The 27,837-nt window shown below is 45.4% G+C and overlaps 1 protein-coding gene across 1 annotated transcript in view; it reads right to left on the reverse strand.

Annotated features, from left to right (window-relative positions):
* LOC124790057 (UPF0489 protein C5orf22 homolog) overlaps nucleotides 1-27,837 on the reverse strand; it is a 484,274-nt gene that overhangs the window by 60,056 nt on the left and 396,381 nt on the right. Inside the window, exon 2 of the mRNA XM_047257619.1 lies at nucleotides 1,587-1,805. Coding sequence (XP_047113575.1) covers nucleotides 1,587-1,735 — 149 coding nt within the window. The 5' untranslated portion in view covers nucleotides 1,736-1,805. The remainder of the gene's footprint in view (nucleotides 1-1,586; nucleotides 1,806-27,837) is intronic.

Genomic DNA, 27,837 nt, shown 5'->3' on the forward strand with positions numbered 1-27,837 from the left:
GAAAGAGCAACTCAAACAATTTTACTAAGAACCTTATAAATGTTCAATGTGAGCACCATTTGTAACACGGCACACATCAAGTCTGTAACCGAGTTCTTCCCAAACGTTGATAAGTGCGTTTTCAGTGATTGTAGCGACAGCTGCTTCAATCCGGTTTCTTAATTCAGGGAGGTCTGCTGGCAGCGGAGGCACGTACACACGATCCTTGATGAAGCCCCAAAGGAAAAAATCTCATGGCGTTAGTTCGGGTGAACGTGGAGGCCATGCAAAGCAAGCCCTGTCATTGGGCCCCTTGCGGCCTATCCAGCGCTTGGGAAAATCTCGGATACAGACTTTATGTGTGCCACGTGACAAATGGTGCTCACATTGAACATTTATAAGGTTCTTGGTAAAACTGTTTGACTTGCTCTTTCATTTGACATATCATTTATAACTGTAAGTTTAATGCAATAAATATTACAAAGCGTTAAAACCCCGATATTCATTTATAAACACTCTGTATATTCCCGTACGGGTGAGACATTTTAATTGAAAGTCGCTTTCCCTGTGCCGGCAGATAAATACGATATTGCAGTGCCTGTGTTACTCTGAATTACGATGCAATGTTCCTTTCTACATACATGCATGCCCAAAGGAACTTTTCAGCGTAATTCAGAGTACACAGGCACTAAAATATTGTATCGTATCGTTTAAATTGTTCCAAACATTCGTTACACCTATGACAACACCTCCAAACAAATAATGAATCACGTGGCTTCTGATCCACATGATGGCGTTATGTTTCGTCCTAGGGTAACACACATCGCCCTGGTTGAGGGGAGTGCGTCAATCGACAGAAGCGGGTGACTCCCGTAAACAGAGAGCCAAAATCTGACGCTCTCCCACTGGCCCAAAATGTAGCCGTTGTTCATCTGTATCCTGAACTTTGCAGTTGACGCACAAAGACAGTTAGTTAAGATGGGTTTTGTATGTACCGTATGTTAACCGGGGACCTAGGAACGATAGAGAGGCACCTTCTCCGCCGCAGCCGCAGTGCTCCACAACCCCACGACGACTACCGCAGTCCACTTCACCCCTCCGCCGCCCCACACCGAATCCAGGGTTATTGTGCGGTTCGGCACCCAGTGGACCCCCCAGGAAACGTCTCACACCAGACGAGTGTAACCCCTATGTTTTCGTGGTAGAGTAATGGTGGTGTACGCGTACGTGGAAAACTCGTTTGCGCAGAAATCGCCGACATAGTGTAACTGAGGCGGATTAAGGGGTACCAGCCCGCATTCTCCGAGGCAGATGGAAAACCGCCTAAAAACCATCCACAGACTGGCCGGTTCACCGGACCTCGACACAAATCCGCCGGGCGGATTCGTGCCGGGGACCAGGCGCTCCTTCCCGCCCGGAAAGCCGTGCGTTAGACTGCACGGCCAACTGAGCGGGCTAAGATGGATACTATCAAATCTCTATCGGGAATCTGTTTTTCGTGCCAGGGGTACACGTGCGCTGTAACAGCTGTAAACAGTGGTCACTGACAACAGCGGCACACGCACGTGGGCGCAGCGATACCGCCAGCCGCGAGACGCGGGCCCTACCTGGAGATGGTGACGATGGTGGGTTTGCCCGGGAGGCGGCCGAGCAGCGGCCGGAAGACGGCGGCGACCAGGCGCTCGATGTCTGGCCGCGTGGTGACGTGGTGCGGCAGCTCGGTGTCGTCGCAGGTGCAGCCCGCGTCGTGCACCATGGGCCAGTCCACCTGCTCGCCGGGGTACGCCTCGCGCACCGCCGCCACCAGCTCGCGCACAGCAGCCACTCTGCAACAGAGGCGCCGCCACCGTCAAATCCACTGCTGTGCAGCACTGTCTACACGCCACTCAAGAATAGCATCGTAATTTACTTAACCATTAATAAACGTTGTTAGTTAGCTTGCGTCATGGTCACTATGTCTAAGTTGCGAAGAAAGTTGATCCTATGTGTAAGATGCGTGAAGCTCACTTTGAGTAAGAAAATGCTATCTGACACTGAAATCAACGTAAAAGATTGGGTCGTCACCAACTCTAGCCACACGACAAATACAGGATTTGGCTGAATCAGAAAATTAATTAATTTAATCATAAGAAATAATCATAAGAGAACGTTCATTGTACCATCACTCGTAAAGAATGGGATGTAGTTACTACATTACTGGCCATTAATATTGCTACAACAAGTACAAATGCAGATGATAAACGGGTATTCATTGGACAAATATATTATACTAGAACTGACATGTGATTACATTTTCACGCAATTTGAGTGCATAGATCCCGAGAAATCAGTACCCACAACAACCACCTCTGGCCGTAATAACGGCCTTGATACGCCTTGGCACTGAGTCAAACAGAGCTTGGATGGCCTGTACAGGTACAGCTGCCCGTGCAGCTTCAACACGATACCACAGTTCACCAACAGTAGTGACTGGCGTATTGTGACGAGCCAGTTGCTCGGTCACCATTGACCAGACATTTTCAATTGGTGAGAGATCTGGAGAATGCGCTGGCCAGGGCTGTAGCCGAACATTTTCTGTATCCAAAAAGGCCCGTACAGGACCTGCAACATGCGGCCGTGCATTATCCTGCTGAAATGTAGCGTTTAGCAGGGATCGAATGAAGGGTAGAGCCACGGGTCGTACCACATCTGAAATGTAACCTCCACTGTTCAAAGTGCCGTCAATGCCAACAAGAGGTGACCGAGACGTGTAACCAATAGCACCCCATACCATCACGCCGGGTGATACGCCAGTATGGCGATGACGAATACACGCTTCCAATGTGCGTTCACCGCGATGTCGCCAAACACGGATGCGACCATCATGATGCAGTAAACAAAACCTGGATTCATCCGAAAAAATAACGTTTTCTAATTCGTGCACCCAGGTTCGTCGTTGAGTACACCATCGCAGGCGCTCCTGTCTGTGATGCAGCGTCAAGGGTAACCGCAGACATGGTCTCCGAGCTGATAGTCCATGCTGCTGCAAACGTCGTCGAACTGTTCGTGTAGATGGTTGTTGTCTCGCAAACGTCCCCACCTGTTGACTCAGGGATCTAGACGTGGCTGCACGATCCGTTACAGCCATGCGGATATAATGCCTGCCATCTCGACTGCTACTGATACGAGGCCATTGGGATCCAGTGCGACGTTCCGTATTATCCTCCTGAACCCACCGATTCCATATTCTGCTAACAGTCACTGGATCTCGAACAACGCGAACAGCAATGTCACAATACGATAAACCGCAATCGCGATAGGCTACAATCCGACTTTTATCAAAGTCGGAAAAGTGATGGTACGCATTTTTCCTCCTTGCACGAGGCATCACAACAACGTTTCACCAGGCAACGCCGGTCAACTGCTGTTTGTGTATGAGAAATCGGTTGGAAACTTTCCTCAAGTCAGCACGTTGTAGGTGTCGCCACCGCCGCCAACCTTGTGTGAATGCTCTGAAAAGCTAATCATTTGCATATCAACGCATCTTCTTCCTGTCGGTTAAATTTCGCGTCTGTAGCACGCCATCTTCGTGGTGTAGCATTTTTAATGGCCAGTAGTGTAGTTTGGTCCAGGCATTGTTCACGCGAATCAAATATTAAAGTAAAGTAAATAATGCGTCTACACTGTGCATAAGAGCAGCTTGCAGCAGCGCTCCTGGAAACAACATCTAGTCTAAAGAATTTGTTTTAAATAAAAAGGGAACACTGATTATTGGACCTGTGCACATGGAAATGCTATGGATGGGCTAACAAGGCAACTACAAAGTAAATGGCGTAGGTAATAGAGACGTAACATTGGTACACAGGATAAGATTGGTGGCAAAATTGTTTATTCCTTAAAACATTGATGTAATACATATACACAGCTCCTGTTGCCTGGTGACTAAGTACAATTTCTTGTGGAACGGCACACGATTCACAACACACTCGTATGCCCACGAGGTTTGCGGAGAGACAATTCCTACATTCGGTGGCCAAGTTTTAATCACATTATACCACGCAGCCGCGAACAATTAACATTTTTCAGAAGGCACATTTGAATAGACAAAGGGTGATGGCACTGGGCCAAAAAACTCTGTTATTAAACCACGTGGATGGCTTCCAACGGACATAAGGTAAATGAGACAATGAAAATTCACGAAGAGGCAAAATTATTAAGATTCAGGGAAGATTAGAACGTACACAGACGCAATTGCAGGCAGACAAACATTCACACTGAACCGAGGGCGCACTTCTTACATATGCAACACGTTTGTGTTACGTTCTTCTTACAGATCAAAGTGCATTACGAATCAAACTGAAAGTCTGCAGAAGCCTTGCATTCCTTGCTGCGACAAGGTTAAACAAGCTTTTTAAAACGAGACGCGAGACCAAAAGCTAAAAGCTCTCCTCTCGCTACGCCACGCGGTTAAACCAACTCACCGTCCTTCGAAGAGAGCTCGGCTGCAGACCCTCGGCGCGCTGGAAGTAGACTGACCGTCTCACCCACTCCAACGTCTCACACGCGATTCCGTGGCCAGGAAAACCCAGAGATGAGGCTTCTGCCACCAACCTAACACCGGTAACTTTCACGCAAGGAGACCAAACCTCTTTGCCTACCTGAAAACTACAGGGGTTGGCCATTCTTTACGACTACTGCTCATTCTCTGCAGCAGACTAAACCACCGTATAGCAACATGAAACACACCCATATTCGCCGCGCGGTGTTAGCCGAGCGGTCTAGGGCGCTGCAGTCATTGAATATGCGACTGGTCCCGGCGGAGGTTCGAGTCCTCCCTCGGGCATGGGTGTGTGTGTGTTTGTCCTTAGGATAATTTAGGTTAATTAGTGTGTAAGCTTAGGGACTGATGACCTTAGTAGTTAAGTCCCATAAGATTTCACACACATTTGAACATTTGAACACACCCACATTCATTCGCTCACGCATGCCAGAGAGTTTTGTATCACTGGAAAGTAAATAAACCGATAGTGAAAGGGGTCTACAGGACCCTTTCAACGTTTACGATTAGTACTCTACCGGGCTGTCCAATTAGTTAGCTTGCATGTACCGCGATACTCCTAACATCGGTTTGCTCCAGAATTCTCGAAGATATTCTCAGTTCGAATATAATCAAGTCCATTGAGACTGAGAAGTTTCTGTCCACAAATACGCACGGTTTTAGAAACCACCACTCGCGCGAAACTCAAACTGACCTCTTTTCACATATCCCGCGAACTGTGGATGAAGGATAACAGGCAGATTCCACATTTCTAGATTTCCTATAAGTGTTTGACACGCTGCGCCGCTGTCGACTGTTAACGAAGGTATGAGCATACGGAATAAGTTCCCAAATATGTGTGTGGCTCGAAGACTTCTTAAGTAGTAGAACTTAGTATGTTGTCCTCTACAGCGAGTACCCGTCGGAGACAGGGACATCATCAGCAGTTCCCCACGAAAGTGTGAAAGAACCTTCTTTGCTGATGACGCCGCGGTGTACAGGAATAGGTCTTTGAGTGACTGTAGCCGGATAGAAGATGACTACTCGACACAGTCTGGTCGATGATTAAATACCTAGGTGTAAGGCTGCAAAGCGATATGAAATGGAAGGAGGGTGTAAGGTTTTTAGTGGTGAGATCAATTGGTCGACTTCAGTTTACTGGAAGAATTTTGGGAAAGTGTGGTTCACCTGTAAAGGAGACGCACATAGGACACTAGTGTGACCTATTCTTGAGCACTGTTCGAGTATCTGGGATTCCTAACAGTTAAGATTAAGGGAAGATATGGAAACAATTGAGGCAGGTTGCTGGATTTTTTTATCGGTAGGTTCGATCAACACGCAGGTATTATGGAGACGCTTTGGAAACTCAAATGGGAAACCCTGGAGGAAAGACGTTCTTTTCGAGGAACGCCACTGAGATAATTTAGAGAGCCGGCCATTGAAGCTCACTGCAGAACGATCATAATGCTGCCAACGTGCATTTCGCGTAAGGACCTACGAAAGCATATAGACACTCGTTTTCCCTTCGCCCTATTTGCGAGTGGAACAGGAAAGGAAATGATTAGTAATGGCTCAACATACCCCCAACCACGGGCCATATCGTGGCTTGTGGAGTATGTAAGTGGATGTAGATAGGTGCGAAACAAGGAGGAGTAACTGACTAAAAGAGAATCATAGAGCCATGCAGGCCGTCTCCATAGCTGAGTGGTCAGCGAGTCTGGCAGCTATGCAGAGGACACGGGTTCGATTCCTGGTACTGCCAGGGATTTTTTTCCTTGGTGGGATGAGTGAGATGCACTCAGCTTCGTGATGCTTGAGTGAGAGATAGCGGCTCCAGGAACAAGACAGCCGACAACGGCTGGGAGGGCGGTGTGCCACCAACACGCCTCTCCACCCTGCATCCACATGACCACATTGACAGTTCACTGGGCGATCAGTCGACCCCGATTGCCCTGTCTGAGCCAGATCACGGAGCTTACGGCACTTGTGTACGGGTACGGACACGTGCAATATACTCCTACATACGAACTGTAACAACTCCGGAGATCGCTCAAACGGATGATCTGGCACCTAACGTGCCTGAAGAGGGTTACAGTATCCCAGAATTTTTGCAGATTTTAAGAACAGGTAGATGGGTGGTGCGCATTGTTGGAGCGGCGTGGCGCTATTGGAGAACGTTAAACTTGCCGACACACAACGACTGTGGTTCATGCACGACGTTTTCTATAGATCGTGCGACGGTACCTCACCACAACGTTTCATACGCTATCAATTGGTTGAGGATGTCCAGTAACATAGCCTTCCGTTCACCGTACCTGAATCCGTGGGGATTTCTAGATACGGGGTCACTTAAAGGCATTGGTGTATGCCCAGCCCATCGACAGTGTGCAGGCGTTACAACAGTGTGTGATCAATGGGTGTGATGCAGTCCAAATGGAGCCAGGCATGTTTGACAATGCGATTCACTGCGAAGAAGGGCTGAAGGATGTGTCAGGATGCATGATAACAACATGCTGCACTGCCTATAGTGTGCTTCTACGTAACAGGCAGATGGATATTAGAGGAGAGACTGGCCTCTATCTCAACAGGTATTGGTTTCCAGACACATCATTTCAGGAACTTTTCTTCATTTTGGACACCACTACCTCCTGAAGTAATATGTGACACTTTTTTTAACTGCATGTCTAGTTAATTACTCGGTATCATCACGAAAGCGCTCTCAGCTCAAAGCCTTTCCAGAGTATCTGTGTCGATTAAAAACGGAGTGAAATTTCCACTGCAGAATCCGAACATTCAGTTTCATTAAAACGAGAGATATGATATGGAGACATGGGAGGCTCCGAAAGATAATGGTATTTCAATACAAATTGTTATAGTCTTTTTTTCGTTTCCCGTTGTTCATTAGCTGCTTCAAAATTCATGGAAGTACATTTCGTCCAAGCAACTAAATAAAAGGCAGTTTGGTTTCTGCCATTCACGTTTCGCTTCTTTTATTTGTGAAGCACCTTCAGTGGCGATTTCCAGTGCTGTTAGTCCATATTTCCCCTTATGTGTGGCCCTGAAGATGTGTTCATTCAGTCCTGATTCTCCACCTGGCCGATTTACGGCGTTTTTTCACCCATACTTACTACAAGACATCAACTGCAGTTTTAGTTTTGTGATCTAATTAATTATTATTATATCTCATTAATTATTATTACAGTTGAAGAAAAAATTATAAAGTAAAGGAATACGCAAAATTATTTATAGAATGTTTGAGAAAGAAGAATGAAGAATCAGGATTGAGAGAATTATAATTATTACAGCCTTGGTGGATCCAATGAGTTTTTTTGATTCTGCGAACGCTTCCAGCAGTATACACAACTTCTCCAGGACATGTGAAAAACTACAGTATTAAATTATAACTGACCAGCTGAAAATGCTCCTATCGGAATACAAAAATTGCGAACACGTTCCTGTTTATTTAAAAGACTGCTGAATAAATGGAATACCAGATGCCTCATTCTATCTTCCTCAGCTCCCTTTAAAGTAATCCCAAAAATTTTGGTATACGAACATGTTAGCGCTCTTTATGACGTGCAGCTCACCTCTAAGTCCCACAATCTCCACTAACTATAAGTCGCTCACACACATTGGTCCGTCCCTGTAAGCGTCTCACCCACTCACTCCTACTTGCCCATCATCACTCACCCGTTCAGCCCAATCCATTGTCATTATGGACCTCTCCGACTATTTATGCACAATACGTTTCATTTACTAATGTTGAGAATCAACTATAACTGCCTGCAGCAGTCATCGATCGTTCGGACGTCTTTCTGCATTTCACTACAGTCTTTGTCTGTTGCAGACATTCTGTAGACAGTAGCATCATTTACGAACAGGCTCATGAAGCTTCCAATATTGTCCACTAGCTTATGTATATGTGTCCTACACATTAACGATGCCATAACGCTTCCCTGGAGAACTCTCGACATTACCTTAACATCTGTCCCTTTAAGAACAACGTGTTGAGTTCTGCTATGTAGTCCTGAAATCAGTCAAAAATCTGATTCTGTGCTATATAACCTCTCATTTGGTCCACTAAACGACAGTGAATCGAGCCCCTTCCAGAGGTCAAGGAACACGGAATTAAAGTGGGCGCCTTTGGTCTACGGTGCGCAGTTTTTCTTGGCCAAGCAACGCGGGCAGTGATTTGAAAGATCTCTGTTTACGGAATCCAGGATGGTTTTTGTGGACAGGATTTTATTTCTTCACCAATTTTATAATACTGCATGATTCTAGAATGGATTAATGTCAGCGCTAAGGGCCTACATTGCCTGCATCTCTTCGAGAAACGTCATTTACGTGGGCTTCTTTTTCCGATCGAATTGGTACCCTTAGATACTCCAGCGAACTACGATGAATTTTTGCTAGAAAGAAAGTAAATTCTTTCGCGTATCTCGGTAGAATCTCATCCAATGCAGACGTCTTTCCCCCATTGAGCGATAGTAGTTAAATTCGCATTTTTCGATCACTTACTCCAATATCTGCCGTTTAAGAGTTCGCACTATGCTTGGGAAGAAGAGTATTGTGTGAATTATTAACTCCAGCGGCAAAAGTGTTCCACAAGACCGAATTCATCATTTGAGCCTTTTCTTCCATTCCGGTACCACGACGTTCCCAAACTTCTGAATCGATTACTTTGGATGCTTGCTGACATTAAGCACGACCAAAACTTTTCTGGATTTTTCGTCGGATTCGGTGTACAATGGGATAGGAATGATGATGGAAATAGGATCACAATTGAGGAAGTGGAGAAAATGGTCAATAGATTGCAGTGCAATAAAGCGGCTGGGGTGGATGAAATTAAGTCGGAACTCATCAAATACCGTGGAATGTCAGGTCTTAAATGGCTACACAGGATAATTGAAATGGCGTGGGAGTCGGGACAGGTTCCATCAGACTGGACGAAAGCATCAATCACACCAATCTTTAAACACGGAAACAAAAAAGGTTGTAACAACTACAGAGGTATCTCTTTAATCAGCGTTGTGGGTAAAATCTTCTCAAGTACTGTTGAAAGGAAAGTGCGAGTACTAGTTGAGGACAATTTGGATGAAAATCAGTGTGGGTTTAGGCATCTTAGATGTTGTCAGGACCAGAACTTTAGTTTACGGCAAATAATGGAGAAGTGTTACGACTGGAACAGGGAATTGTATCTATTCTTTATAGATCTAGAAAAGGCATATGCCTTGGTTCCTAGGAGGAAGTTCTTGTCTGTTCTACGAGATTATGGAATAGGAGGCAAACTGTTGCAAGCAATTAAAAGTCTTTACATAGATAGTCAGGCAGCAGTTAGAGTTGACGCTAAATTGAGTTCATGGTTCAGAGTAGTTTCAGGGATAAGACAAGGCTGCAACCTGTCTCCACTGTTGTTCATATTATCATATGTTGAAAACAATAGACTGTCTGGGTGAGATTAAGATATGTGAACACAAAATAAGCAGCCTCGCATATGCGGATGACAGTGGTGATAGCAGATTCGATTGAAAATTTGCAAAGTAATATTTCAGAGCTAGATCAGAAATGTAAGGACTATGGTATGAAGATCAGCATCTCCAAAACGAAAGTAATGTCAGTGGGAAAGAGAGATAAATGGATTGAGTGCCAAATAGGAGGAACAAAGTTAGAACAGGTGGACGGTTTCAAGTACTTAGGATGCACATTCTCACAGGATGGTAACATAGTGAAAGAAATGGAAGCGAGGTGTAGCAAAGCTAATGCAGTGAGCGCTCAGCTACGATCTACTCTCTTCTGCAAGAAGGAAGTCGGTACCAAGACTAAGTTATCTGAGCACCGTTCAATCTTTCAACCAACTTTGTTGTATGGGAGCGAAAGCTGGGTGAATTCAGGTTACCTTATCAATAAGGTTTGTTGTTGTTGTTGTGGTCTTCAGTCCTGAGACTGGTTTGATGCAGCTCTCCGTGCTACCCTATCCTGTGCAAGCTTCTTCATCTCCCAGTACTTACTGCAACCCACATCCTTCTGAATCTGCTTAGTGTATTCATCTCTTGGTCTCCCTCTACGATTTTTACCCTCCACGCTGCCCTCCAATGCTAAATCTGTGATCCCCTGATGCCTCAGAACATGTCCTACTAACCGGTCCCTTCTTTTTGTCAAGTTGTGCCACATACTACTCTTCTCCCCAATTCTGTTCAACTTCATCATTAGTTATGTGATCTATCCATCTAATCTTCAGCATTCTTCTGTAGCACCACATTTCGAAAGCTTCTATTCCCTTCTTGTCCAAACTATTTATCGTCCATGTTTCACTTCCATACATGGCTACACTCCATACAAATACACTCCTGGAAATGGAAAAAAGAACACATTGACACCGGTGTGTCAGACCCACCATACTTGCTCCGGACACTGCGAGAGGGCTGTACAAGCAATGATCACACGCACGGCACAGCGGACACACCAGGAACCGCGGTGTTGGCCGTCGAATGGCGCTAGCTGCGCAGCATTTGTGCACCGCCGCCGTCAGTGTCAGCCAGTTTGCCGTGGCATACGGAACTCCATCGCAGTCTTTAACACTGGTAGCAAGCCGCGACAGCGTGGACGTGAACCGTATGTGCAGTTGACGGACTTTGAGCGAGGGCGTATAGTGGGCATGCGGGAGGCCGGATGGACGTACCGCCGAATTGCTCAACAAGTGGGGCGTGAGGTCTCCACAGTACATCGATGTTGTCGCCAGTGGTCGGCGGAAGGTGCACGTGCCCGTCGACCTGGGACCGGACCGCAGCGACGCACGGATGCACGCCAAGACCGTAGGATCCTACGCAGTGCCGTAGGGGACCGCACCGCCACTTCCCAGCAAATTAGGGACACTGTTGCTCCTGGGGTATCGGCGAGGACCATTCGCAACCGCCTCCATGAAGCTGGGCTACGGTCCCGCACACCGTTAGGCCGTCTTCCGCTCACGCCCCAACATCGTGCAGCCCGCCTCCAGTGGTGTCGCGACAGGCGTGAATGGAGGGACGAATGGAGACGTGTCGTCTTCAGCGATGAGAGTCGCTTCTGCCTTGGTGCCAATGATGGTCGTATGCGTGTTTGGCTCCGTGCAGGTGAGCACCACAATCAGGACTGCACACGACCGAGGCACACAGGGCCAACACCCGGCATCATGGTGTGGGGAGCGATCTCCTACACTGGCCGTACACCACTGGTGATCGTCGAGGGGACACTGAATAGTGCACGGTACATCCAAACCGTCATCGAACCCATCGTTCTACCATTCCTAGACCGGCAAGGGAACTTGCTGTTCCAACAGGACAATGCACGTCCGCATGTATCCCGTGCCACCCAACGTGCTCTAGAAGGTGTAAGTCAACTACCCTGGCCAGCAAGATCTCCGGATCTGTCCCCCATTGAGCATGTTTGGGACTGGATGAAGCGTCGTCTCACGCGGTCTGCACGTCCAGCACGAACGCTGGTCCAACTGAGGCGCCAGGTGGAAATGGCATGGCAAGCCGTTCCACAGGACTACATCCAGCATCTCTACGATCGTCTCCATGGGAGAATAGCAGCCTGCATTGCTGCGAAAGGTGGATATACACTGTACTAGTGCCGACATTGTGCATGCTCTGTTGCCTGTGTCTATGTGCCTGTGGTTCTGTCAGTGTGATCATGTGATGTATCTGACCCCAGGAATGTGTCAATAAAGTTTCCCCTTCCTGGGACAATGAATTCACGGTGTTCTTATTTCAATTTCCAGGAGTGTACTTTCAGAAACGACTTCCTGACACTTAAATCTATACTCGATGTTAACAAATTTCACTTCTTCAGAAACGCTTTCCTTGCCATTGCCAGTCTACATTTTATATCTTCTCTACTTCGACCATCATCAGTTAATTTGCTCCCCAAATAGCAAAACTCCTTTACTACTTTAAGTGTCTCATTTCCTAATCTAATTCCCTCAGCATCACCCGACTTAATTCGACCACATTCCATTATCCTCGTTTTGATGTTGTTGATGTTCATCTTATATCCTCCTTTCAAGACTCTGTCCATTCCGTTCAACTGCTCTTCCAAGTCCTTTGCTGTCTCTGATGGAATTACAGTGTCATCGGCGAACCTCAAAGTTTTTATTTCTTCTCCATGCATTTTAATACCTACTCCGAATTTTTCTTTTGTTTCCTTCACTGCTTGCTCAATATACAGATTGAATAACATCGGGGAGAGGCTACAACCCTGTGTCACTCCCTTCCCAACCACTGCTTCCCTTTCATGCCCCTCGACTCTTATAACTGCCATCTGCTTTCTGTAAAAATTGTAAATAGCCTTTCGCTCCCTGTATTTTACCCATGCCACCATTAGAATTTGAAAGAGAGTATTCCAGTCAACATTGTCAAAAGCTTTCTCTAAGTCTACAAATGCTAGAAACGTGGATTTGCCTTTTCTTAATCTTTCTTCTAAGATAAGTCGTAAGGTCAGTATTGCCTCACGTGTTCCAACATTTCTACGGAATCCAAACTGATCTTCCCCGAGGTCGGCTTCTACCAGTTTTTCCATTCGTCTGTAAAGAATTCGCGTTAGTATTTTGCAGCGGTGACTTATTAAACTGATAGTTCGGTAATTTTCACATCTGTCAACACCTGCTTTCTTTGGGATTGGAATTATATTTTTCTTGAAGTCTGAGGGTACTTCGCCTGTCTCATACATCTTGCTCACCAGATGGTAGAGTTTTGTCAGGACTGGCTTTCCCAAGGCCGTCAGTAGTTCTAATGGAGTGTTGTCTACTCCCGGGTGTTTGTTTCGACTCAGGTCTTTCAGTGCGCTGTCAAACTCTTCACGCAGTATCGTACCTCCCATTTCATCTTCATCTACATCCTCTTCCATTTCCATAATATTGTCCTCAAGTACATCGCCCTTGTATAGACCCTCTATATACTCCTTCCACCATTCTGTTAGACACTGGACTCGCATTCGGGAGGATGACGGTTCAATCCCGCGTCCGGCCATCCTGATTTCCCTCAATCACTCCAGGCAAATGCCGGGATCTTACCTCTGAAAGGGCACGGCCGACTTCCCTCTCTAATCCGATGAGACCGATGACCTTGCTGTCTGGTCTCCTTCCCCAAAAACAACCCAACCACCCCACCTTTCTGCTCTCCCTTCTTTGCTTAGAACTGGGTTTCCATCTGAGCTCTTGATATTCATACAAGAGGTTTTATTTTCTCCAAAGGTGTCTTTAATTTTCCTGTAGGCAGTATCTATCTTACCCCTAGTGAGACAAGCCTCTACATCCTTACATTTGTCCTCTAGCCATCCCTGCTTAGCCATTTTGCACTTCCTGTCGATCTCATTTTTGAGACGTTTGTATTCCTTTTTGCCTGCTTCATTTACTGCATTTTTATATTTTCTCCTTTCATCACTTTAGTTCAATATTTCTTCTGTTACCCAAGGAATTCTACTAGCCCTCGTCTTTTTACCTACTTGATCCTCTGCTGCCTTCACTTCTTCATTCCTCAGAGCTACCCATTCTTCTTCTACTGTACTTCTTTCCCCCATTCCTGTCAATTGTTCCCTTATGCTCTCCCTGAAACTCTGTACAACCTCTGGTTCTTTCAGTTTATCCAGGTCCCATCTCCTTAAATTCCCACCTTTTTGCAGTTTCTTCAGTTTTAATCTACAATTCATAACCAATAGATTGTGGTCAGAGTCCACATCTGCCCCTGGAAATGTCTTACAATTTAAAACCTGTTTCCTAAATCTCTGTCTGACCATTATATAATCTATCTGATACCTTCTAGTATCTCCAGGATTCTTCCATGTATACAACCTTCTTTCGTGATTCTTGAACCAGGTGTTAGCTATGATTAAGTTATGCTTTGTGCAAAACTCTACCAGGCGGCTTCCTCTTTCATTTCTTAGCCCCAATCCATATTCAGCTACTATGCTTCCTTCTCTCCGTTTTCCTACTCCCGAATTCCAGTCACCCATGACTATTAAATTTTCGTCTCCCTTCACTACCTGAATAATTTCTTTTATCTCATCATACATTGCTTCAATTTCTTCATCATCTGCAGAGCTAGTTGGCATATAAACTTGTACTACTGTAGTAGGCGTGGGCTTCGTGTCTATCTTGGCCACAATAATGCGTTCACTATGCTGTTTGTAGTAGCTTACCCACACTCCTATTTTTCTATTCATTATTAAACCTACTCCTGCATTACCCCTATTTGATTTTGTGTTTATAACCCTGTATTCACCTGACCAAAAGTCTTGTGCCTCCTGCCACCGAACTTCACAAATTCCCACTATACCTAACTTTAACCTATCCATTTCCCTTTTTAAATTTTCTAATCTACCTGCCCGGTTAAGGAATCTGAGTTTCCACGCTCCGATCCGTAGAACGCCAGTTTTCTTTTTCCTGGTAACGACGTCCTCTTGAGTAGTCCCCGTCCGGAGATACGAATGGGGGACTATTTTACCTCCGGAATATTTTACCCAAGAGGACGCCATCATCATTTATCCATACAGTAAAGCTGCATGCCCTCGGGAAAAATTAGGGCCGTAGTTTCCCCTTGCTTTCAGCCGTTCGCAGTACCAGCACAGCAAGGCCGTTTTGGTTAATGTTGCAAGGCCAGGTCAGCCAATCATACAGACTGTTGCTCCTGCAACTACTGAAAAGGCTGCTGCCCCTCTTCAGGAACCACACGTTTGTCTGGCCTCTCTACAGATACCCCTCCGTTGTGGTTGCACCTACGGTACGGCCACCTGTATCGTTGAGGCACGCAAGCCTCCCCACCAACGGCAAGGTGCATGGTTCATGGGGAAGGAGGTTGAGGTTACGGATATGAAAGTAGCTACGATGATTGCAGGTACTAGTAGATGGGAACAATGGCAGGAGGGTGTCCACAATGAGGAAATCAAAGAAAAACTGGGAATGAACTCTATAGATGTAGCAGTCAGGGCAAACAGGCTTAGATGGTGGGGTCACGTTACACGCATGGGAGAAGCAAGGTTACCCAAGGGACTCAAGCGTTCAGCAGTAGAGGGTAGGAGGAGTCGGGGCAGTCCAAGGAGAAGGTACCTGAATTCGGTTAAGAATGATTTTGAAGTAATAGGCTTAACATCAGAAGAGGCACCAATGTTAACACTGAATAGGGGATCATGGAGGAATTTTATAAAGGGGACTATGCTCCAGACTGAACGCTGAAAGGTATAATCAGTCTTAAATGATGTTGATAATGATGATGGTTAATGATGAACAGCAAGTAGCCTCTTGTGCCACTCACCACTGCAGCAGAGGCGTTGCTTATGACGTCACTAGGCTAGCCTCCACAAATGGGAAGGCTACAAGGCCGGCGACAGGACAGCGCCCTGCCAGAACGGCGTCTCTCTGACACATCACAAGGACAATGAAGTCCGTGGATAAAAGCCAGATTTATGAGCGACACAAAAGCTAAGAAATGCGCTCCAAGCGTATTTGCCGCCCCGTGCTGTTTCATTGTGTCTCGTAATAAAAACACGCAGCCAGGCAGCTATTCATTCCGACATGAAGACGTTCCTCCGCGTTCCGGGAAAGACACGACGCGTGCGACACTCGCACAAAACGGGCCCGCGGCCGTCATTGTTCACGCAGCGGCTGGGCCGCCTGCGACACGAGAGGAGTAATGTCACACGGAGCTAGTTCCCGTTACGGCGGGGAAATTACGGCAGGACAACGACGAGGACGCTGCGGAGGAGTGCGAAAGACCGGCAGACAATGGCGGCGGAGACAAAGCGGGACAAAGCAGACCGCAGCGGCAATTACGGAAGCAGGTGACCGGCGGGCGGCGGGCGGCGCTCCGCCTAGACTTCCGGGATCAGCCGAGGTGACACCGGACCGCGCTGGACGACGTGATACCTCCTGCTGCCACTCGGCTGCCCGGATGTCGCTTTCCCACGCTGCCGGCCCAACTGTCCGCCGGACAGCTGTCCCTGCTGACGCCAACATTACCGCCGAGCGGAACTGCCGCCGTTTTGCTGCACGCTTCTTCCGCGTGTAGCAGGACGACGTGTGTCGCACAGGTCGGGCATCTAATCGACACAGACAAAAATTTAGTCATGCCAGCACCTTGTAAGAGGTCCATGACTAAGGAATTTATTGCTAGCGCACTCGAGCAGATGTAATTTCGATGGATTGCTCACGCGCTGCCTGCCTCGGGCATGGATGTGTGTGATGTCCTTAGGTTAGTTAGGTTTAAGTAGTTCTAAGTTCTAGGGGACTGATGACCACAGATGTTAAGTCCCATAGTGCTCAGAGCCATTTGAACCAAACTTTTAATAATAATCTTTTTTATAAAATTAACTTTTGACAATCATTCCTCTGAATTTAAAGATTTTACTAATTTCTCCTATCCATGGTCACCGCGATTATCGTAAAGAAAAATCAGTTGTTTCTTTTTATACATGACAAATCTAGCGGCCAGCATTGCACTGGGCTGTGCCAAAAAAATTTCTTATAGGAGCAGATATATACGCGTTATCCGGCGACTTCACTGAGGTAAGAATTTTCAGTTTATTCAGAATGATATTTAGGGCCATGACGCAGCACTGCTGACGTCCAAAATTTACCGGTTTACATTCACAGTCAATTAATTATTGAAACGTTATATGTGAGTCACAATTTTATTCAGAGGTTAGTCACATTTCATTATTCTGACGTTACGGAAGTAAACTGTTGGGAGGTTACAACCTTGCAACACCATCTCTACAGTCCGATTAAAATAACTGGACAGTTGATGTCTGTCACTTAAGTACACACTTGTGTTCGAAGTTGAGCGACTGTCTATCTACATTGTAGAGTGACTGTCTATAGACATCTAGCTAGACAATGAATATAGACACTGCACATCAGTGGTTCCCAAATTTTCTTAGATTCTTAGGCATGACTGCAACCAGATATTAAACAGTAACCCCCCCCCCATCCCACGCCACCCCACATTCCCCCTAATAACACTACCCGCACCTACACCAACTTTAGCTAGACTTCAGAACGAGAAAGACCTTCCTTTGAACACTTTTATTTTAAAAATAGTGAAAAATGAATGATATTTAGTTTTGTGGGTGTTTTATTAAGTCACAAACTAATGAGACAATAGGTAATATTTATGTCTACCAAACTTTTTATATTTCAGTTGTTTTCTTATATTTGAGTTGTTTTCAGCAAGTGCACATCATAAATCACGCTCCAAATCCATTCAGTTACTTCTTTTATCAACTATATAACTCATTTCTGGACTTTGCAATTACTTATTTTTGTTTTCACTGCTATCACAGCCAAAAATCTAAAAAATCTACTGTATTACGAGTACTAACGAGTCTACCTTCTCAGGTAAGTAAGCTAACAAGGAACATTGAACGTAGGCACTTGTTACAAAACATACTTCCTCTGCGCTACTACGAGGGTTACCCATAAAGTAATGCACCGCATTTTTTCTTCAACAATTCTTTATTGAACACAATGAGAATTATTTACAAGAAGGAATCAAGATTTTAAACGTGGCTGAAAGAATGGTTTCTTTCTCTACACCCTATTTTTCCACGTAATCTCCATCCCGTTCTATGGCCTTCCTCCAACGCGGAACAAGGGCGTGTATGCCCTGTCGGTACCAGTCCTTGTCCTGGTGGCGGAGCCAGGGATTCACTGTGTGAATCCTAGGTTGCTGTGGCACCGAAGTCACCAAAAGCGTGTCTCAAGTTTTGTTAATGCGTTGACATATGCTTCTGAATTACTCTCTTTTGCCTCTTGGCATCACATCAATGAGAATCACCTCTTCACAGTCCCACAACACGGTGATCATTACCTTACTGGTGGAAGCAGTTGCTTCAAATTTCTTCGTCTCTGAGGAGTGGGAATGGCGCCATTCCATCGACTGTCGTTTTGCTTCTGGCGCAAAATGGTGAACCGACGTTCCATCATCTGTCACAATCCGGGACGGGAATGCCACCCCTCCCCCTCAGCGTCAAAACGTTGCAACAAATCAAGAGAAATGCTTTTTCTGTGCGATTTGTGATCCACCGTTTGACACCGCAGGACCCATTTTGCACATCCTTTCGAATATCGGAGAGTGCGGATAATTGCATCCACACTTCCTTTGCTGATTGAAAGACGCAGCGCCAACTGCCGTCTGTCCTCGCGAATGACAACATCAGCTCGCTGCAAGATGTCAGGTGTGACAGCCGTGGATGGTCTCCCCGACTGCTGCAAATCTTGGATCTGCACCGAACCACCACCTGATGACCTCACCCTCCGTGCCCAGCGACAGACTGTACTTTTGTCGACAGCAGATGATCCATGGACTTCGCACAAGCGTTTGTGAATGTTCCCCACAGTTTCTTTCTCTACAGTGAGAAATTCAATGACGGCACGTTGCTTGGCGGGTACATCACCGACAGACGCCATTTCCAAACTGTCCTGCAGCTACGCTATCTGTCGGAAGTGACGGAAACTTGGCGCGCTCACTCAGGAGACTTCAAATGATACATACGTAACGTTTCGCACCTCCCCCCATGAACCATGGACCTTGCCGTTGGTGGGGAGGCTTGCGTGCCTCAGCGATACAGATAGCCGTACCGTAGGTGCAACCACAACGGAGGGGTATCTGTTGAGAGGCCAGACAAACATGTGGTTCCTGAAGAGGGGCAGCAGCCTTTTCAGTAGTTGCAAGGGCAACAGTCTGGATGATTGACTGATCTGGCCTTTTAACAATAACCAAAACGGCCTTGCTGTGCTGGTACTGCGAACGGCTGAAAGCAAGGGGAAACTACGGCCGTAATTTTTCCCGAGGGCATGCAGCTTTACTGTATGATTAAGTGATGATGGCGTCCTCTTGGGTAAAATATTCCGGAGGTAAAATAGTCCCCCATTCGGATCTCCGGGCGGGGACTACTCAAGAGGATGTCGTTATCAGGAGAGGTATTAAAATCCATGGAGAAGAAATAAAAACTTTGAGGTTCGCCGATGACATTGTAATTCTGTCAGAGACAGCAAAGGACTTGGAAGAGCAGTTGAACGGAATGGATGGTGTCTTGAAGGAAGGATATAAGATGAACATCAACAAAAGCAAAACAAGGATAATGGAATGTAGTCGAATTAAGTCGGGTGATGTTGAGGGTATTAGATTAGGAAATGAGACACTTAAAGTAGTAAAGGAGTTTTGCTATTTGGGGAGCAAAATAACTGATGATGGTCGAAGTAGAGAGGATATAAAATGTAGACTGGCAATGGCAAGGAAAGCGTTTCTGAAGAAGAGAAATTTGTTAACATCGAGTATAGATTTAAGTGTCAGGAAGTCATTTCTGAAAGTATTTGTATGGAGTGTAGCCATGTATGGAAGTGAAACATGGACAATAACCAGTTTGGACAAGAAGAGAATAGAAGCTTTCGAAATGTAGTGCTACAGAAGAATGCTGAAGATTAGATGGGTAGATCACATAACTAATGAGGTGGTACTGAATAGGATTGGGGAGAAGAGGAATTTGTGGCACAACTTGACCAGAAGAAGGGATCGGTTGGTAGGACATGTTCTGAGGCATCAAGGGATCACCAATTTAGTATTGGAGGGCAGCGTGGAGGGTAAAAATCGTAGGGGGAGACCAAGAGATGAATACACTAAGCAGATTCAGAAGGATGTAGGTTGCAGTAGGTACTGGGAGATGAAGTTTGCACAGGATAGAGTAGCATGGAGAGCTGCATCAAACCAGTCTCAGGACTGAAGACCACAACAACGACAACGTTTCGCATTCGTAGCATTGTTTTCGGCTGAGAAAAAAAATGCGGTGCATTATTTTCTGGAAACCTTCGTATTCTCCCTAGCGGCACATGCTTCACCTTCACCTCCATTTAAAAAGAACCAAGTTAAAAATGTGTGCACTGTACTTACTGTCTGTAAATCATTTGATTGATAGATTCCTTAATTCTGAACTGACAGAAATTGGAAGACTTCAAATTATTAATGCTTTGTGTCTGATCACTCATATAACAATTAATAATAATAATAACTGTAATACTATGTACACCACTGCAGTAGCCCTTATGCAGGGTGTCCCAAGAGTAATGGCCAATATTCAGGGTTACGACAGGAATGATCATTCGAAACCGAAAAGTGTAGTAAACATGGGCTCTAAAATGCATACCTTAAGAGCTATGAGCTTCATCTTCGATACTGTGAAAAAAATTCTTTTGTTGCAAGCTCCTTGTTTTCCATGTTTTGGGAGGAGGCAGTACGGATCAAAACATGAAAAAGTTGTTTAATACACATGGGCTACAGAGTATATAACTTAAGCATTATGGACACTCGCTCATAGGAGAGTTGTGTTTCACAGTAGCAGAGGTGAACCGGTGCTCATAGCTCGTAAGGTATGCACTTCGCAGCCTGCGTTTACTGTACCTCTCAAAATATGCAAAGCAGAGGGCTTGACGTAGAAAAGATGTGTTCACAGTATCGAAGACGAAGAAGAGCTGATAGCTCTTACGGTATGCATTTTACAACCCATGTTTACAAGACTTTTTTGCACCAAATGACTGTGCCTGTCACAGCCATGAATACTGGCCGTTCCTCCTGGGACACTCTGCATACTGTTGTCATGCTACCAATTAGTTTAATTATCTGTTTCGAAGTGAGCGATGAAGCAATTTCTGGTGTGTTGCCGAAACCATCTACAACTGGGAAAGATATTTCCATGAGATATTTTCAATATATTGTACAAAGCACAAAGTATGTGTGTAGTGGGTGGACTATGTGAGAAATCTATTATCTCCATAATGCTAGTAAATAAGAAAAATATAATTATTGATAACTGACATAGTCAATATTAATCTTACAAAACTGTAATAGTAGTAAAGATCTTTTAAAGAGAATTTAGTTTCATGACTGAATCCCAATGAAACGCTTTTGTTTTTACCCCCCAGAAAATTTCATTTTACCCCTCGGGGAGTAATTACCCCAGGTTGGGAACCGCTGGTCAAGACACTTTGTACCGAGTACACACTTGAATGCCTTGTACCTCGATATTTGCTAACTATGGCTGACTTTGTAGGGATCGCGCCTTGTGCAAGAAATCAAAAGGGGATTACTTTCGACTTTGAAAGTAGAAGCAATTCACCCATACTTAATATTTTTTGATCAGCTCTTTGATAACCGACTTATTGTTGCAATTTTTATTTTCCGTATTACTAACTTCCCACAAACATGATGCTCCGTTGGCCACATCTCGATAAGTGACGTTTACCAATAATAAAAACAAAAACAATAAAAAAAGACGATGCTTTTTCCAAGGCGCAAAGACAGTAACTGGGGACCATGTCTACCAACACGTCCACACTATCAATGGTGTGCAACATTGTCTGAGAATTGTGTCACGTCTCCCATTTCAAACGGGAGTCAGAAGTTCTGCGATTTCCTTGTAGAAGCGTCCAAAAGCGTGCAAGAAATGTCTCAGTTGTCTACATACATAATCGCTCGATTGGCTATAGACAATGTCTAGAGACAAAAACTACTCGACTGTATACTAGTGTGTACAAGGCCCCACCGTAACAGTGTTGCCACATCAGCCTGCCGCTCGGCTAAAGACGACACGCGAACACGGAGGGTCGCTACCCAAGTGCCGAAGTGCTGTTCAAATGGTTCAAATGGCTCTGAGCACTATGGGACTTAATCTGAGGCCGTCAACCCCATGGACTTAGACTCTACTTAAACCTAACTAACCTAAGGACATCACACACATCCGAGGCAGGATTCGAACCTGCGACCGTAGCAGCCGCGTGGTTCCGGAATGAGGCGCCTAGAACCGCTCGACCACAACGGCCGGCGGCCTAAATGCTGTTCACGTAACGCGGAGCAATGTCGGAAGCGGCTGCCGTCAGTGTGATGTGAACGCGAGATGCTCTGTCCACAGGTGATTTTAAGTGACCAGCACTACTTGCGGTAGACAACGCATTTTGTAGCCCTTGAAAATATCTGCACTCATGTCCTAACCTAACCACAACCTCGTGACGTGCGATGTACCCGAGAAAACGGTCAACAACTTGCGGCAAAAGTATTAATCACGCAGGCTTTGTCCGTGGCAGTTTGTTAAAGCAAACCTCAACGAGAAATTAAAGATGGAAAAATTTCAGGTTCAGCACTAAACGCAAAACCTCCTTCATACTGGCTATAGGAGCTGACGCGATACCAACCGATTAGCAGTCCTCGTTGGCACCAGGTAACGGATTATAGGTGACACGGGCATATTCCGAACGAAAAAATGAATGATAGAAAGAAAAAATAGGAGGAAATAAATAAAACCAATCCGATGATGAAAATAATAATAAGAATAGCTAATCTGATAAAGATTTACAAATAAAAAAATTATATCACCTTACGAGACTGAGCCCACGACCTTCTGCATGTCAAGAATGTAACTTAACCATTGCACTACGGCATCACTTACCGTTATGGTATTATATCAACTGCTCTACAAAACCAGTTGCATCGATGATTTGCTGCCCACAAAAAGTTTGGCATCATGCAATGTCGTATGAAGCTTATCTAATTCAGGCCAATCTCTGTGCTGATATGAAATGAATATGTAACATCGAATCGCGTCTTGTGAGAAAGGATCTGATAGTGTTTGTCTAATACTGTCTACGAAACATGTATAATTCGTTATCATAATTTTTCTGTGTGTTGTTTTTGAGGTGTCTGATGAAATGCGAAATAAAACGGCCAAACGCAGGACTCGGGTTCCAAACACATCAAGAATAAAAGCCGGACAAGGAACTGAAAGTAAAATGACGATTTGTTATGCCACTTTGGCCATGATGATGAGTGCTCTGATTGGAAGAAGACAGCTCCAACGCGCGAAGTGTCAACTATCAAATAGTTTTAATCAGATTCTGGTCTTGTGTAGCGGCCGCTATTTGATGAGAAAGACAGTCCACAAGTTTCGTCAAGTTTGGCGTATCCAGTTGAAGCCGCTCATTGATGATCAACTATCAATCTGCAGGTATGCCGATTGCTCCATTTCACCCACTGTTCCAGACAGTCCAGACATTTTCTTTAGGATTTAAAATCGAGTGATTTAGATGACCAGCTGAGATGCGAAAGGATGCCTGACTGTTCGCCATACCAGGAGCGTGTGTGTGTAGCCCTCTGAAGCAACGTACACTACTGGCCATTAAAATTGCTACACCACGAAGAAGACTTGCTACAGACGCGAAATTTAACCGACAGGAAGAAGATGCTGTGATATGCAAATGATTAGCTTTTCAGAGGATTCACACAAGGTTGGCACCGGTGGCGACACCTACAACGTGCTGACATGAGGAAAGTTTCCAACCGATTTCTCACACACAAACAGCAGTTGACCGGCGTTGCCTGGTGAAACGTTGTTGTGATGCCTCGTGTAAGGAGGAGAAATGCGTACCATCACGTTTCCGACTTTGATAAAGGTCGGATTGTATCTTAACGCGATTGCGGTTTGTCGTATCGTAACATTGCTGCTCGCGTTGGTCGAGATCCAGAATATGGAATCGGTGGGTTTAGGAGGGTAATACGGAACGCCGTGCTGGATCCCAACGGCCTCGTATCACTAGCAGTCGAGATGACAGGCATCTTATCTGCATGGCTGTAACGGATTGTGCAGCCACGTCTCGATCCCTGAGTCAACAGATGGGGACATTAGCAAGACAACAACCATCTGCACGAACAGTTCGTAAAATGTAATCACATGTCAGTTCTAGTATAATATATTTGTCCAATGAATACCCGTTTATCATCTACATTTCTTCTTGTTGTAGCAATTTTAATGGCCAGTAGCGTACTTTAGAAACTCTGCCTACGCGGAGCAGATGACTGGCCTATAGGCAACACACACTGTATATAAACGCAACTGAGTGCCTATACGGAAGTTTAGCTATTGGCTCTGAGCACTATGGGACTTAACATCTGAGGTCATCAGTCCCCCACAAACTAGAACTACTTAAACCTAACTAACCTAAGAACACCACATACATCCATGCTCGAGGCAGGATTCGAACCTGCGACCGTAGCGCTCGCGGGGTTCCAGACTGAAGCGCCTAGAACCGTTCGGCCACAACGGCCGGCGGGAAGTTTAGCGCCCCGTCGACAGGGTGATCATTGGAGACGGAATACAAGCTCTGATTATGAAAGAACCTGGATGAAATCGGTCGTACCCTTTTCAAAGGAACCACCCAAGGTTTTGCCTGGAGTGTTTTAGGGAAATCACGGAAAAAGTAAATCAGGATGGTCAGGTGGGGATTTAAACCGTCATCCTCGCGAATGCGAATCCAGTCTGCTATCCATGGCGTCACCGCGCTCATTCTGACACCTCCCTGGTTGACAGTCAACTATTAAAGGCGACTAACGTCACCGGGAAAAGCAACCTCGAAGTTTCACGCAAGGGCTTTGAGATACGATACACACCTGTACAATGTTCGAATATGACTACCCTGTTATGTTACCAAGTACGCACATTATTAATAAATTTATTGCATCGTAAAGCAACGATGCGTAGGTTCACGTATCCCACGGGCAGAGATATCTGACAACACTTTTGGGCTCGTAACTGTCGACTGAGTCGATTCCGGATCAGGCCTCCCCTCATCTCAAACTGATACATTTGCCCATCTCAATCTTCTCTGAAAGTTACATCCACCCCACAGAAACAAGCTTTACAGATTCAGGCGCTGAGCGCATATTAAATACGTGGAAGAATCGGTCAAAGTCTTCTTCTACTTAATAAGTGCTTCACAACGTACAACCATTGCAAGAATGTTTGCAACCTTTACCAAACTGGTACCGGTTCAGAAAAACTGTCTTTGCGACTTTGATATACACTGTACAGCAGAATTAAAGGATCACGTTTTCGAAACCCTGTAGTTACCAATCATTGCGACGCTTAAGTCTCAAATTTGGCTCAAACGTGCGTACAACATTCCTCTGTAACGGTAAAAAAGCGGTGCGCCCTGCGATGTCACCTTCTGGCTCGAGAGCCGGCCGGGGTGGCCGAGCGGTTCTAGGTGCTACAGTCTGGAACCGCGCGACCGCTACGGTCGCAGGTTCGAATCCTGCCTCGGGCATGGATGTGTGTGGTGTCCTTAGGTTAGTTAGGTTTTAGCAGTTCTAAGTTCTAGGGGACTGACGACCTCAGCACTTAAGTCCCATAGTGCTCAGAGCCATTTTTTTCTGGCTCGAGAATGCTTCAAACAGCAAGGTGTCGACACGAGTGAAAAGGCCACAGCTTAGAACTTCATGCGCGGTGTAAACTGAGTTCATGAGGTCACATTGACCCCAAATTTTACCAAAGTTTTGTCCAACGGCACTGTGGACGTAACACACAATCGGGTGGTTGTCACACACCCTCTTACCAACATTTCACCCCTTCTGTGGCGTTGATTCCTGCAGATTTCGAAGTCGAAAACGACAGTTCGTAATGCGATGACCAACAGGTAGACGTTCTTGACTACCTTTAACACAGCTAACCCCCTCTGACGTACAACAATATCAGAAATTGAGTCCGCCTTGTTGCAAAACACCTTGTTATTCGTTTATTTCTTTATTTTCCCAAACTAGTTTCGGCGGCAAATATCACCATCATCAGTGGGTTTTTTAATCTAAAACATGAAGAAAATAACATAGTTATACAAACAAAATGGCACATTATTACATTTTTTACCTACGTCCCTGTGTGTGATGGGAAAGTGGTTCTTTTGCGTGTGTGTGCTTTCTCTTCTGTGTCTGACACAGAGACATAATAAATGTAATAATGTGAAACTGTGTTTGTGTAACCATGCTATTTTCTGCATGTCTGACATTAAAAAACCCTCTGATGACGGTGATATTTGTCGCCGAAACTAGTTTGGGAAAATAAAGAAATAAACGAATAACAAGGTGTTTCGCATCAAGGCAGACTCCATTTCTGATATTGTTGTTTTTCTATGCAAACACGGACCAAATGGAAGAGTTCCAAGATAAAATTATTGTCCCCTCTAACGTTTCAACCGTTCTCTATGGACATTGCGAAACTGCATCACATTAAACGTGATCTGAGCCAATGCGAGCGCAGTGAAATCGCAGTTTTTGCTGTAGTGTACATGTTTGAACCATTAGGGATCGTTCAACGTCATTTGACGGAATTTGAAAGTGATACGAATTAACGAAGGGGGTTTATGCTTTTTCATTCCTCCCCATTTCGCGGTGTTCTGTATGCGTAATAAAAGGGGGGAGGGGGGAGGAGCTGAGTCAATGACACACGTATGAATAAGAAGGCAAATGTCCTTATAACCCCCACTCCCAGTAACCTCGATGCCACCCACCCTTTGTTGAGCACCTTGGAAGTGTAAATGTACAGACAGACGCCGTGACGATAGTCCAAGGTGCCTGCAGACAGGATACGCTGCAGCTCTTTTGCTGCTACACTGCTGTTCTTGCGCCTAATGGGACATCCGGCATCGGAGTATGTCGAAAGGGTTGCCGGTCTGCAGGCACCTAGGGCTTCGCCAAGGGTTTTGTTCATATACATCTACATCTACATCCATACTCCGCAAGCCACCTGACGGTGTGTGGCGGAGGGTACCTTGAGTACCTCTATCGGTTCTCTCTTCTATTGCAGTCTCGTATTGTTTGTGAAAAGAAGGATTGTCGGTATGCCTCTGTGTGGGCTCTAATCTCTCTGATTTTATCCTCATGGTCTCGTAGGAGGGAGCAATATACTGCTTGACTCCTCGGTGAAGGTATGTTCTCGAAACGTCAACAAAAGCCCGTACCGAGCTACTGAGCGTCTCTCTTGCAGTCTCCCACTGGAGTTTATCTATCATCTCCGTAACGCTTTCGCGATTACTAAATGATCCTGTAACGAAGCGCTCTGCTCTCCGTTGTATCTTCTCTATCTCTTCTATCAACCCTATCTGGTACGGATCCCACACTGCTGAGCAGTATTCAAGCAGTGGGCGAACAAGTGTACTGTAACCTACTTCCTTTGTTTTCGGACTGCATTTCTTTAGGATTCTTCCAACGAATCTCAGTCTGGCATCTGCTTTACAGACGATCAACTTTATATGATTATTCCATTTTAAATCACTCCTAATAATTTATGGAATTAACTGCTTCCAGTTGCTGACCTGCTATATTGTAGCTAAATGATAAGGGATCTTTCTTTCTATGTATTCGCAGCACATTACACTTGTCTACATTGAGATTCAATTGCCATTCCCTGCACCATGCGTCTATTCGCTGCAGATCCTCCTGCATTTCAGTACAATTTTCCATTGTTACAACCTCTCGATATACCACAGCATCATCCGCAAA

The sequence above is a fragment of the Schistocerca piceifrons genome, chromosome 3 (assembly GCF_021461385.2).
Source record: "Schistocerca piceifrons isolate TAMUIC-IGC-003096 chromosome 3, iqSchPice1.1, whole genome shotgun sequence".
NCBI classification, from domain to species: Eukaryota; Metazoa; Arthropoda; class Insecta; order Orthoptera; family Acrididae; genus Schistocerca; species Schistocerca piceifrons.